Genomic DNA, 14,305 nt, shown 5'->3' on the forward strand with positions numbered 1-14,305 from the left:
TTTATGATACGAAAATTCGATAGCACTAGGTCTTAACCCTGAAATAACTCGCTGAAGGACATTAAAAGAATAAAAACGTCCTTGGAAAAACAGCTGGAAATTTTCTCATCTGGCAATACCGTAATGGAAGTGAGTGAGCAAGTACATGTGTGGGATATTCCTCAGCTGATCTCACGAGAAGAATAATTCAGCAAGTAAAACTTATTTTCGTTTAGTTCTTTTTTTTAGAAAACATGTTTACTTCAGAAAGTCCAAAATAGTAACTAGATGCTATTAGTGTAGAATAGTACATAGTATATTAACAAATATTGTAGCAAACATAGTATGTTTTATTCTGTTTTCAACCGTCATAATTTGAAAATCTTAGTTATCGTTGTTTTTGAGTGAAAATGGGTTAAATTTTAGTAAAGTGAAATCATAATCTTTTTTGGACTTTTAAAATATTATCTAAATTTGGGTGAGAAATAGTAGTACAAGGAATATCCTTAGTTTTTCTCTCCCAATCAGTGTTTCTTTGTGAAAAATATAAATAAATAATAAATAGTATATCATTCTAAATCGAATTCATAGTATTTGTAATTGATTATGTATTTGTTCTTTGGAGTGTGAATAAATTGTTATTCTGATGAGGGATAGTAGCTTAACCTAGATTTTGATTTGGACTGTAGTATAAATTTGTAAAGGGACAGTTTTGGGCATAAGCCTGTTGTGCCTCCTCATATAACTGTAAAAATAATTGTACGACTGAGAAAATGAATAAATAAATATAAACTATAAATTCAATCTTTCGTTACAAATTTTCTATGCTTTTACACTCCAGAGGGAAGCTCGGTTCCCCGATATTAAGTTGACTTAATTTCTAACACAATAAATTAACTTAATCCTACAGAAGCCAATGAAGAACCATCACACTTTGGGAAGAGTGGAGTGAGTAGAGGGAGAGACAGACTCACTACCCATGACCTAATAAATTGATCGGCGCTTGGGCGTGGCTTAGGAATTGTGACCTCATAGGTCAGCACTATCCCCTTCATTCTACAACCCTAAAGTTTAAAGTCTGCTTCACCCTCCTGAATCATAATTTAAAGAAGGGAAAATTGAAGTCTTTTTAGCCATTTTTCGAAACACGATGGCATCCTGTTTTATAAATTTGGAGCTCCACGAATTGAATAAATTGTTTATGTTTTAAGAGTTTTCCCTGTAATAATAATAAAAAATCCTCTAGTAAGGGCTCGGGCTCTGATAGGGCTATTTGTGATCTCGGTCACAATTCATCAGGAGGATATAGATATAGAAAGGTAAATCATTCTTGGTAAGGGCTACTCGTATTAACATAAAAATCAAAGTACTTTTTCTTCAACTTTATTTTATTCCTTACTTTCCTGAAAAGATATTCCTTAGAAGTTAGTATAAACATTTCATTTCGTAGCGGACCCATCATCAACTGCAATCAAGGACTAAACGAATAATACTAGGAAAAAGGTCAAATGGAAAATTAGTATTGAAATCTCTCATACACAGTTTTGTCACACCTCACAATAAAAAACGGACCAATAGAAATCTTGTTCCATTGTAAGGAGCAAGTTACAGCACAGGCGTCTGAAATTTGAGTTTTGGAGAGGTTAGACAAGACATAATGAACTCAACATTTCCTCTACATGGCACGAAATTTGAATCTAAAACAGAACTGGAAACTGTGGAAAGAACGCATAGAACAACTGCAGAATGTGCAAATTACCAGAGTCAGAGTTCTGTCATCAACCAGTTGGAAGGAGAAGTTTAGATAGATCACATAATGTATGCAGTCCAGGCAATGAATGCTCAAAAAAGGGTATAAAGGGAAATGTTGGGAAGACAATTTTTGGCCCCACAGTTCTGCTTAGGGTAGTAAGGAGATAAACATATCAAAAGTCCCCACCACTACCCCCTCTGATAAGGGGATGGGGGTGGTTTAAAAGTATCATTTTTTGGTTTCTCGCATAAAACTCAAAAACTATGTATCCTAGGGACTTGACTGTTATATAACAAATTAAAGATCACATAATTTCCTACAATGTTCATATCACAACTTTTTTTTTCTATCCCCTTTATTTTTCGAGATATCCGCTCTTGAATGTGTGACATTTTTGAAAAAAACTACGTTTGCCACCAATTTCTTTCTATTTCTGCTCTTATAACTTTTTCAAAATCGACGAGAAAAATCCATGCTGATTATGAGCTTATAAAAAATTGAATTCTCTTCAATTTTATGTATTATTTCACGCTTTTACGAATTTCCCTACACATTTTGCAACAGCTTTAGTGTTGAGTGTGAAATCTCCATTTTTGAAACAATAGACCAATTGACAAAGGAATTTGTAGGGAATATTTTAAACAAATTTTTTGACTTTGCAGCTTTGTTGAGACTAGTTAGGAGGAGAGCATATCAAAAGACCCCATTCCTAACTCATGTGCTAAGGGGATGAGGGTGGTTTGAAAGTTGCATTTTTCAGCGTTATGCTTCCACGCTCATATCTTGAGAACAATACATTCAATCGACATAACTAACTATTCGAAAATGAAGCTTGATAAATTTTCTATACTTTTTGTCTTGTAAAATATTGTGATATTCCCAACAGTTTCCGAGATATTTGTTCTTGAAAGTGTGCAATTGTTAAAATGACAGGTTTTTATTCAATGCTTTTCTCCTTCAGGGCTTATAACTCCACAATCATGCATCATAAAAACTGATGCGCATCGTAGGTTTGTAGAGCATCGAATTCTCTTTGAAATGATATATTATTTCACTATTCCAAGTTTTCCTTTCATTGTAATAGCAGCTTCAACGAAGGTGGTGAAATTTTCATTGCTGCAACATGTGTCAATTTAGCGGTTCCACACCTTCAACAGAGGGGATAAATATTCGCACTTTTGCTATGTTCACCTACTAACTAGTCCAAATTAAGATGTAGTCAAAAATTGTGTAACACACACCCCCTTCAAATGTCATTGTCAAACGATCAATATTGTTGCAGCTATGAAAATTTCACCACCTACATTGAAGCTGCTATAACGATGAAAGTAAAACTTGGAATAGTGAAATAATATAACATTTCAAAGAGAATTCGATGCTCTAAAAACCTACGATAAACATCTGTTTTTATGATGCATGATTGTAGAGTTATAAGCCCTGAAGGAGAAAAGCATTGAATATAAACCTGTCATTTTAACAATTGCACACTTTCAAGAACAAATATTTCGGGAACTTTTGGGAATATCACAATATTTTACCAAACAAAAAGTATAGAAAATTTATCAAGCTTCATTTTCGAATAGTTAGTTATGTCGATTGAACGTATTGTTCTCAAAATATGAGCGTGGAAGCATAACGCTGAAAAATGCAACTTTCAAACCACCCTCATTCCCTTAGCACATGAGTTAGGAATGGGGTCTTTTGATATGCTCTCCTCCTAACTAGTCTCAACAAAGCTGCAAAGTCAAAAAATTTGTTTAAAATATTCCCTCCAAATTCCTTTGTCAATTGGTCTGTTCTTTCATAAATGGAGATTTCACACTCAACACTAAAGGTGTGATTTACAGCATTTAATTGGGATTTTCGTTTAATAATAAATAGGCCTTATTGTCCTAAACAGATCTTTTTGCATAAAAATATATTGTTAGAAGTTGGAAATTTTTTTATTCAACATTTTGAAGTCCTGTCGTGATCTACTCCAGTACTCAGTAGAGATTGTAAATATGAACTGAGTGAGTTTGAAATTTTCTTCCATCATTGGAATTGGCTTATTTATCCTTATTAGAAATCCGTGTATTGCAATATTATATTTGATTTGTGACTGGCTGACTTTAAAAGTGATACAAGTATACTACGTTATAAATGGTTAATCATTGTCTTTTAGAAAAAGAATTTCAAGTAGGAATATAGACTACGGTAAATTAGAAAATGGAGATTGCATAAAATGTTAAATCTATTCTTTAAAACACATATAATAAATGCGAATTAGCAGTAGAAATTAGGAGTCATTAAGTTTATCCGTTTTTATTTCAATGAAGCATTCAACTTCCAGCAAAGAGGGTCGGAAAAATTCACTCTACTTTGGATGCCAATGCCACACTACTTCTTCCAAAGAGGATCAAAGAAGGAAGTCATTTAATTGAGATTGAGACCTTAATTGAGTCATTTCATTTAGCCCTCTCACGATAGTAATTACATTTTTATACGGTTCCTATAGATTCCTAATTCAGTGGCGGAGCGAGGGGGGATTTCAGGTTACAACCCCCATGAGCACGAAAAAGAGGCCCAAAAATACAAGAAAATAAACCGCCTCCCGCTCATCAAATTCAAAACTGGGGAAGTCTATAGGGGGCTCAAAATGTTTGAATAATATCCCCCATTTTGAAATCTTGGCTACGCTACTGTCCTAATTTCGTTATGAGAACTGGAAAAGTTGTACCTAGGATTTTCATATGTCCATGAAAATGATAGAATTAACAGAATTTTTGCGTATCTCGTTTTATCGATACGATCAGAATAAAAATGATCAATTTGTTGAACTGATTACAGATTCAACTAAGGGCTACTTAAAAGAGATTCTTTCACGAGGTAATGAATAGGCTATTATTACAAGATCATTGCGATTTATAGTTTTTCTCAATTGCTTCATGTAGGCCTACTAACTTGAATCAGGCAAAGAAAATAAGTTTTCGATGGAAAATTTTTTAGGAGAAACTATTTTCTCCTACTAGGGGTGGCTCTGCTCTGTTTATAGCTGCGTACGTCATTGGACGAAGGCGATAGTATATAGCTCTGAAAAGTTAATATGAAAGAGAGAAAACATCTCTCACTCACACTCTCTCTCTCTCACTCTATCTCTCTTTATCTACGGTCAAGTGCTGAAGGGGAGAGTGTCTTCGATATCCTCTCTGAGAATGGACTTCTTATGGTCCAAACTTCACTGTTTCATGTGAAAACATTACAGTAGTACCTAAGTGTCGCATATTCTTATCATTTTTCTTGCTCAATATTATTGTAGAACTCAGTTTTATATGATTCACCATGTTATTTTATTGCTACTGGTATTTATTTTTAACTCTAGAACGTAAGTTGAATTTTGTATTGTTAAACACATGAATAAAGGAATCTGAATCTGAATCTCTCTCTCTCTGAATCTCTCTCTCTCTCTCTCTCTCTCTTAAAAATTTAGGCATTATTATGAATAATACTCTTGACTGGTCAGAACAAGTGAACAAAACTTGTAAAAAGGTATTCTCAGCCATGCATGCTTTGAAGAAAATGCACGATATCCTCCCTAGAAACATTAAATTATTATTCTCATCTTCCCACATTTAATGTATTGTAATTCTGTTCTTAACGATATGCAAGTCACTCTGAATGATAAACTACAGCGTTGCCAAAATTATTGTCCACGTTTCGTCTACTCTCTCCAACGCCATGATCATATCACCCCAGCCCACATTGCTAGTTCAACATTAAAGCTTCCCGATCAGAGGCTTTTTCGAATAGTCAAGCTTGTTAGAGATATCTTGAAATACGGTAATCCGAACTATTTTAAAGATGATTTCAAATTTGTCTCTGAAGGTAGGAGGATAGATGCTTCACATACTAGAACCGGAGAAAGTACTTTAAGGATACCCAATCATCGAACTACTATTTTCACAAAATCCTTCTTAGTCAGTGCCTGTCGTGCATGGAATACACTTCCTGTTTCTATCAGGTCTATCGAGAGCCGAGCGAGCTTCATCCTGACTTTGAAAAAACATATTTTGGAACAAATGACTGAAACTGTCCGGCCCTAGAACGATCACATGACAACCATCCCTCACCCATTCCACCAATATAAACCTTTAAACCATGTTATAGAACGAATTGTATATATATATATTATATAAACTCATGTTATTTCAATTATCCACTGCATACTGCTGTATATTACTGAAAGTTGATAACCCTGATCTACTTTCAGCCTACTTCATTTTATTAATCAATAATTTGATCTTATCTACCTATATAATTATTTTACTTTATCAATTTTCTGTTTTTTTTCTCTTTAATATTCATATTGATTAAAACTTTTACAATATTTCCATTAATAAATAAATCCTTAGTTTAAACAACAAAATTAACGTTTTGGTAGAGTGTTGGTGGGGAGGATATTTTTAATATTCTTTCCGAAGAATGGACATTGATATGTCTAAAGCTCCGCCAATTTATGTAGATGCATAACAATATGATTATTATCTATAGTTATTATATTACAAATTGCTTTTTCATATCATATACAGTTCAATAATTATTTTCTTAGTCTATATTATGGAAATTCATCTATAATTTTGCTGTATTGTAAGCTATTGTATATAAGTGTATAAGCCAGTATATATTGTAATCTACATAAATAAAGTACCCAATCAATCAATCAATCAATCTCTGAGCGTGTGAGAGAGTCCAAGTCCAAGATGAAGGATCTACTGCATTACGAAACTTGGAGCGAAAACAGGAAACAGTCATACGTTTTTTTGTGATTAGTGAATCTGGCAACACTGTATGGCTGAAGGGAGCGGGGATGGTAGGGTTGTGATGAGTGAATCTGGCAACACTGGCAGGGCTGAAGGGAGCGGGGATGAAGACATACTTTCAGAGATTGTATCCACATTGCTAGTATGTATAGTGAGGTCCACGTTATAATGGCAGTGGATAAAGATAGAAGAACAGCGTTGCCTTGCCTCTGCATTAATTAATTATATTTCTGCATTGCCAAAAACAGATTTGGCATCGTTGCGGAGCTATAAAATGATAGTAATACCTTCTTTATCGAATGATAGACAAGGATAGCAACATCAAAGTTAATCAAATACTGTCATTATAACGTGGACCTCACTATAGTACAGAAGAAGGCAACGCAATGCAGTAGTTCTTTACTACGTGGTATTACTGTACTAGCATGCTCCTCTAGATACACAAACCGGTTCTATTCTATGAATCATTCTCTATTCTGTATCATTCTTATCAAACTGTTGCAGGCTCCACCTTCCTTGCCATGCATATAGGAATCACCCTTGCTGTGTAAGTGGTAGGAGTATGGTACCTACTGCGCATGCGTGGACCAGTTGTAGTAGGAATTCATCTGTGCTCAGTGCTCTTGCGTTTCTTTCTTTCTTGTGGCGAAGAAGAAAGAAACTTCGGTAGAGTTCCGGTTCCAGTGTACAGTGCTCCTGATACTGCAAGCCCCGCTGACTTCTTCCTTTCCGCTTATCAAACGTAAGTTTGAAACTATCATAATATCAATTACAATTTTAGAATTACAGTAGAGTATCGATCATCTAAACTCCCCACCACCCCCACCCACTTAGCACCCTTAGAATTTGATACTTTGTTCTTCAGATTTGCTTCACTAGAAGCCATGATAATACTAAAAATACACCCACTCACCACTGTTCAGCACCACTCCCCTCGCCATGTAACTTGAGAAACTCATCCAATTTCAAAGTCATGGCGATTAGCACAATTTTTATAAATTGCATACTCTGAAAACACATTCCCAGCACATTTATTTGATAACTCGTTCTCAAGATTTGCTTCACTAGAAGCCATGATATAAAGCTCAGACTGTTCACCACCACCCCCTTGTCTATCAATTACTTAAACTCCCGGTTTCACAGTCAAGGTGATGTGCACATTTTCTTTAAAGTGCATATTCTAAAAGCACATTTTTTCTGTGCCTCTTTCAAATAATTTGCATGAGTGGGTGGGGCTGGCGTGAACCCACTAAATGTGCTTTTTTTTAGGACAAGGAAATTTTCTGTTCTTCTTTCAAATAATTAAATAATTTGCATGAGTGGGTGAGGCTGGCGTGAAGCTGACCCCACCCACTAAATGTCCTTTTTTAGGACAAGGGAATGAGCACATTTTCAGCACATTTTTTTGGTTCTTTCAACAAAAAATGTGCTCGACTGGGTGGGGCCAACTTCACAGAGCTCGAAACTGCTTGTGTTGTTACATAATTACAGTACCTTATTTCATCAGGGCGTGTTTCAAGTTTTGATTTGAGAAAATGAACAATCTTTGAGAGCCGACTGTAGTCTACCGTATTGCATCAATTGATGCTTTCAAAGAGAGAATGAATATTAGGTACCTACATTTAGTAGTCTTCAGGAAAGTATGTACTTCCCATATATATATATATATATTATTATTAATAGAATATATATTTTTTCAGTACATAATAAAAGAGTGCTACATGTACTAAGTTTATAAATAGATTTATCCATTAGAATCAATAATCTTATTACTAAGACCTGACACCTGAGATATGTTTTATAAGTTAGAGGGGGTGAGTACCAATACAACTGATTGATAACGTAAACAAAAATGGCCACCCCGGGTGGTTATGTTATTGTCTATTCTGTCATGTGATTCCATGCAGCTGTCTGCAGATCTGCAATAATATTATATATTTATTTATACAATATGACAATTTACACAACGTCTAACAGGACCCATCGTTGCACAAAAACAAAAATAGCACTGTACATTTATAAACATAACGTAAAACTACTAGAAATATAATAGATGAGTTTAGTAAAATGTGGATTCCACTAAAAACAAGAGATAAAAATATATTTCAACTATAAACATACAAAGCTGGTGAAAAGTTTGGAAACAGCTGAATATTTCTTTTACAAGGAAAATTTCGAGGCACGAGTCAGTTTCTCAGTTTGTACAATAGATTTTCTGCCTTGTCAGAGTCTATAGAATATTCATACAATACAATGATGTAAAAATAACTACATATCGATTTATAGCTATAGTGAGGTCCACATTATATAATGGCAGTGTATATAGCACTATAGCACAGATAGCACTATCTCTCTCGCTTTGCAATGTTGTCTATTTGGTAGAATATTTTATATTCACTTTTGACAGTGACTGTACAAAACTGAACAAACCCTATACTCAGCCGCTATTTTTTTTCTTCGTTCTATCAAAATACTTGATCACACAAGTTGTATAATTGATTTAAAATGTATTTTTGAACCAATAAAATAATTTTTAAACATCACCTTATGAGAAACACAGATTAAAATACCTGAAATTACATTTTCAAAGTTGATAACTAACCATCCCAGACTTCATCCATGCTTAAGTTAGCCTACCCGTATAGGTTAGACCACAGAATTAATAATAGCATTATAGGAATTTTCTCTGGTTAGACCTTCTCGTACCGGTATAGATAATATTGAAAAGTTATTTCAGAATTAATCCATAAAAACTACTTATTTTTAAATCGGATTTCTATTTTTCTATTATTTTTAAAGGAAATTGGAATAGAATACCTACCAAATAACTCAATTTCTGTTGTTTTGAAATTCAGATTGTTTTATCACAGCTTTTTAAATTAGCCGCCATTTCAGGTTTGTATAAAAATAAAAATCTGATCTCAGTCATGAAAGCAAATTTTTGAATCAAATTATGAAAAAATTTATTTTCTTAATCAATTTGACATTAAATTGATTATTTTATCAAGGAAATGATAATTATCATAAGATTAAATTTAATGAAATGAATTGAGTAACAGCTGTGTACAGTCAGTGGCAAAATGAAGAGACTTGGCAACGTTTTTCTCCTATCTTTCTTCACTGCCTTAATAACGTGGACCTCACTATACATTCCTGAGTAGACCCAGTCTGTCATCAGAATGCAGCGACAAAGAGAGTCGTAAAAATGACCCAGATTGTCGCCGACCCACTCTGTCACATTTCTTCCAATAGAATAAAAATCATAGTTTGATAATAAATAATATAAGAAATTATTATCATCTTGATTGTATAAAATCATATTAAATTTATTATCGATTATTTTAAATAATCGAATTGATAATTCATTGAATAATTTTCATTGACCAAAATAAAAAAAAGATAATATAATAGTCATAAGATAATATTTTTCCAATGGAATAAATATTAAAATGATATTTTAAATTCATAATTATGAATAATCATTAAATTATTATAATAATAGAATAATTTTGTAACCTACTTGTGCAGAGGGCATTTCCGGCAAAATGCAAGTGCAGGGTTGTTAATGACGCCTCATGGACATTGTTGTGGCTACAGTAGTTGCTGTTTGTTGAGTTTATCTCTAAATAAAACTAGGTTTGATTGTAACTACTTTAATAATAATTAGTATAAACATGTCAAATAAAACAAAAATAAAAATTTGTTGCATCCTAGGATGCCAAAATTTGTATGAAGAAGCTAGTAGTGTAAATAAAATCCATTTTTACCGTTTTCCCAAAAAACAAGACAGGAAGAACGAATGGGTGAAGTTCGCTAGGCTTGGATTTCCTGGGTAAGTACAATATTTATTAAAATGATTATCCACATCTATTGACCATTATGTTGAAAATTGATGGTTCAAGAGATGTCTTTGAACTACCAGAATCAGAACCTCAATCACGGTAGACTTGTATCTACCAATTACTTATGGTTGACTTTGTTCCAATTTTGGAGAGTTGAAATTTTAAATAGCTTGCAATCAATACTCAAGCAAGTATTCTGCAATGTTTAAAGAATATTATTCGATATAAAAAGTAAATACTTTTCTTCACTTCAATAAATATATATTCTTTAATAAGAGACGATGTCAACCAGGGGTCCCCCCACGTTGTGGTTCACTCCAAATTTGAAAAATATATGGAAAAATTTGATTTTCAAGTTAGACAAAGTGACTTTAAAATGAATAATAAAATTAAAAACAAGTGAAATCCACTTCAACTCAAACTACAGTATTATTTATTGAAAAAATTTCAGTTTTTGCGGCACAAAGATATTTTGTAGTATCGAGGCATTTTGACTGCAGATGCAGAATCTGAAACAAATGAATATACGCCTATTCAGAACGTATTAATTTCAAGCAAGTTTCATTAGATAAATTAATTGATATTTAGCATTCTATTCTATTCTGCATAATATCACAATTTTTATACTCAGACTAAGTCACCCCAAATGTACCTAACCTAAAAGTGACCTTCGTGTATCAAACTATGGGTATTATGAATATACCAATTGAAACACAATAAAAAAGCAAAAATAAAGTCTTTTAGAAATATCAAGCTTGATTCCCACATGAGTATCTGAGTTATTCTTCAATTATTGAGTTGTAATGAGACTATTCATACTAGCTCGGCCGGTCTGATTGTGAATAGTCCCATTTGAACCTATGGAAAGAATATTCTCACTGAACTAAACACGGACTCTTGATACTGATGTGTGGCAATGTAGCTTTCAATATTATAGAATACTATAGAAGCAATATTATTGTAAAGCCGACCAATTTCAATCGGGTGTTGCCTTCTGGGTCTTATACAAATTATTTGCGTTTAGATTCCCTTGCGGACTTTAAATGACAAAACTTGAATTTATACCAGTTGAGGTTTATGTCACAGATTATATATTTCGGTGAATTCAAGCTTGCAGAAAAATCAAATTATAGTTCCAATCAAGCCTTTTTTTCATGTATTTTAATGATACCTATTTTACAGTATGCATATTTTAATACTATTCTGCACAATATGTTACAGTGGTGAGGAATGGCAGCCTTCAAAAAATTCGTTCATTTGTAGCGCGCATTTTGTTGGAGGCAAAAAGAACGATAACCCAAATCACATTGCCTATGTGCCTTGTTTGCGCCCCACACTCAAAGCCAGAAAGAGAAGGGCCGGTTCCGATCCATTGCAGGGTAATCCTAAAATTGCCAAATTCCAAGATGCTGTCAAGATAGATAAGGTAAGAATCAATAAATCCTATCATAAATTCCAATTTATTTTTGTTCATTCTTTCAAATCCTATATTCGGTCACAACAATCAACTGATTAGAAAGAACAATGAGAATTGAAATAATGAGTGATTTTGTTAAATTGCAGGATACGGAGCAGATCGAGCCACAGAGTGAAGTAGATGCAAAGCGACCGGAGACCCATAAAGAGCTATCAGTCAAAGGTATGGCTGTTTATTTATTACTGATAAAAACATAGAAAGGCTCACTAATAACATTAGAAGAGACTATATCTGTGGTTTGGTGCAACAACTACCTATGTCAAAATCTCAACTTTCTCACAAATCAGCTTGAAAGTTCACCTTGTATTTTCCAACTACGGCATTTCGATACGGAAATGCGAGTGCTAGAAGTGCACAAGTCGACATTGGTAATTCTGACACGGAGTATGAATGACAATCTAAAAACGTATGTCTTCATTGCAGGTTTTCGCACTCGGACAGTGGAATACTGTCACACTCTGAGAGTGCAACCAAATCATGTTTATAACTTTTTATTGCTTTGAGATAGGACATTGGCACTTCTGCAACTGAAAATAATCGATATTAGTGATGTATTTGGTGTATTAAACTCATTTTTGAAAAAAATTGACATTATTGGTAGTTTTTGCAGCAAGCCACAAGTATTTTGGTTGGATTCAGAAAATTTAATGGAGGGGTAAGTTTATAGTTGGAAAAAACAATACAAACAAGAGCAAGAAAATTTTAAAAACATGAAAAGAGTTAGTAGAGCTTGGAAATATTAATTTAATCATCAATTGAGCAACATAATTTTCCACGATATTTTTGGTATGCATTGTAACGGTCATGAAAGGGGGGGGTCAAGGAATGGAAGGTGTTTAGTATATTGTACAATTTCATTAGTCTATTCAGGTAGGATTTGAAATGGTGAGCGGTTGTGTTAAAGGGTACCTATTTGATATAGCATATTAAATATTTTGGTCTATTACATGGAACATTGTAATAGATATAATTTTCCTTAGCAGTTTAACAAGTTCATTCTGAGGCAAAATTCACTGAAAATGGTAGTGATTGATTACTAAGTGAATAGAAAAAATGTATATGAGTTTAACTTTCTATTTCAGGTATAAGAAACATCGGGAACACTTGCTATATGAATGCAGCTTTGCAAGCGCTCTCCAATACACCACCATTCGCCAAATACTTGCTCGATTGTGGAAATCAGCTGATTCTACGTTTAGAAAATGAGAACCATCCGATGAAGCTAACCAGAGTGATGTGTGAATTATTGGAATATCTTTGGAACACCCATGAGGATGCATACTTCAGTCCAAGCCGATTGTTGCGCCGTGTCAGAAGAGTGAGTTCATACTGATGTATTCTAGTCTAGTATGAAATTCCATAAAATGGATTGTTTATTTTATTTTTTGTCAATATTAACGTAGTAGCTTCTCTTTGTTTCTAATAACAAACGTGCCGCCTGTGCGACAGATAAAAATATGTACTTGAAGTGGCTTTCATGTTTGGCATTGACTGAGTTTATATTAATACCCAAAATTTAGCTTTTGGGGCAGAGCTCGTTCGTTAGGACTGTGAGTAAAGTCCGGCTGATCCAGTGAAAAAGGCTAGATTTCGTTTCGTTTTATAATACAGTTATTCTGTCACAGATCGGGCAGTTTAAAAATGATTGTATTATTAAGGGAGACGAGTTCTGAGCCTATTCATTGGTTCAGTTAATTTTTTTTTTTTTTGAAAATACCAACTGTAAAGTCTCGATTAAACCAGTGGATGCCAAAGGTGGAAGCCATATTCAAAAGGTAGGTGACTACTGGATAATATCATTGTTCTTAATATTCATAACCACAAAGATTGAATCATCGTAAGCAGCAGCGAGTTGTTTTCTCTATTATTCAACAATAATTAGATTTGTTCAATCAATATCCAAAATAATTGAATTTTCCTTCATAATTGACTAGGTAAATCCAACATTCCAAGTGGGCAACCAGCAAGACACTGCTGAGTTTTTGACTATCTTGCTCAACCTATTACACCAGGAGCTGAAAACTCAAGGTAAGTGGGTAAAATAATTCTGTTTGATTATCTTCCAATAAAACCGCACTAACTGGTAACTTAGGTAAGATGGAAAATTTTCCATTTAGAAAGTTAGTTTCATCATTGTCCCATTCTCTCTTTCTTTTGAACTTGAAAGATCCTGTTGAACCTCTGTCTTTCTTGAAGCTAAATTTAGATCTCAGATTGAAAAATGAATTCTATTGATTAATTAAATTCTGTTGTTTTCTCATAACCATGAACATTGTATTGTTGTTTTGTACAAATGATTCAATATTCCTCAAATTCATTATTGCTGTTAATTCTGTATTTTATGTAATTGATGCTGCATCTATGTACAATCGTATTGCAATTTGTAATTGGATCAAATCAAAATCTATCAATGTAGAATAGAGAATCTATCAAAAGATGGAAATTAGTAGACAGG

General features: G+C 33.6%; 1 protein-coding gene across 2 annotated transcripts in view; it reads left to right on the forward strand.

The window, feature by feature from the left end:
- LOC111056987 (ubiquitin carboxyl-terminal hydrolase 33-like) overlaps positions 1–14,305 on the forward strand; it is a 247,806-nt gene that overhangs the window by 220,305 nt on the left and 13,196 nt on the right. The window contains exons 3-7 of one of the 2 annotated variants that reach the window (XM_039442782.1): positions 7,036–7,273; positions 11,595–11,799; positions 11,937–12,012; positions 12,933–13,168; positions 13,785–13,878. In XM_039442782.1, coding sequence (XP_039298716.1) covers positions 7,110–7,273; positions 11,595–11,799; positions 11,937–12,012; positions 12,933–13,168; positions 13,785–13,878 — 775 coding nt within the window. In that variant the 5' untranslated portion in view covers positions 7,036–7,109. Of the gene's footprint in view, positions 1–6,921; positions 7,274–11,594; positions 11,800–11,936; positions 12,013–12,932; positions 13,169–13,784; positions 13,879–14,305 lie in introns of those variants that run through there. The other variant, XM_039442783.1, reaches the window with a different exon arrangement.

The sequence above is a fragment of the Nilaparvata lugens genome, chromosome X (genome assembly GCF_014356525.2).
Source record: "Nilaparvata lugens isolate BPH chromosome X, ASM1435652v1, whole genome shotgun sequence".
Classification (NCBI taxonomy): Eukaryota; Metazoa; Arthropoda; class Insecta; order Hemiptera; family Delphacidae; genus Nilaparvata; species Nilaparvata lugens.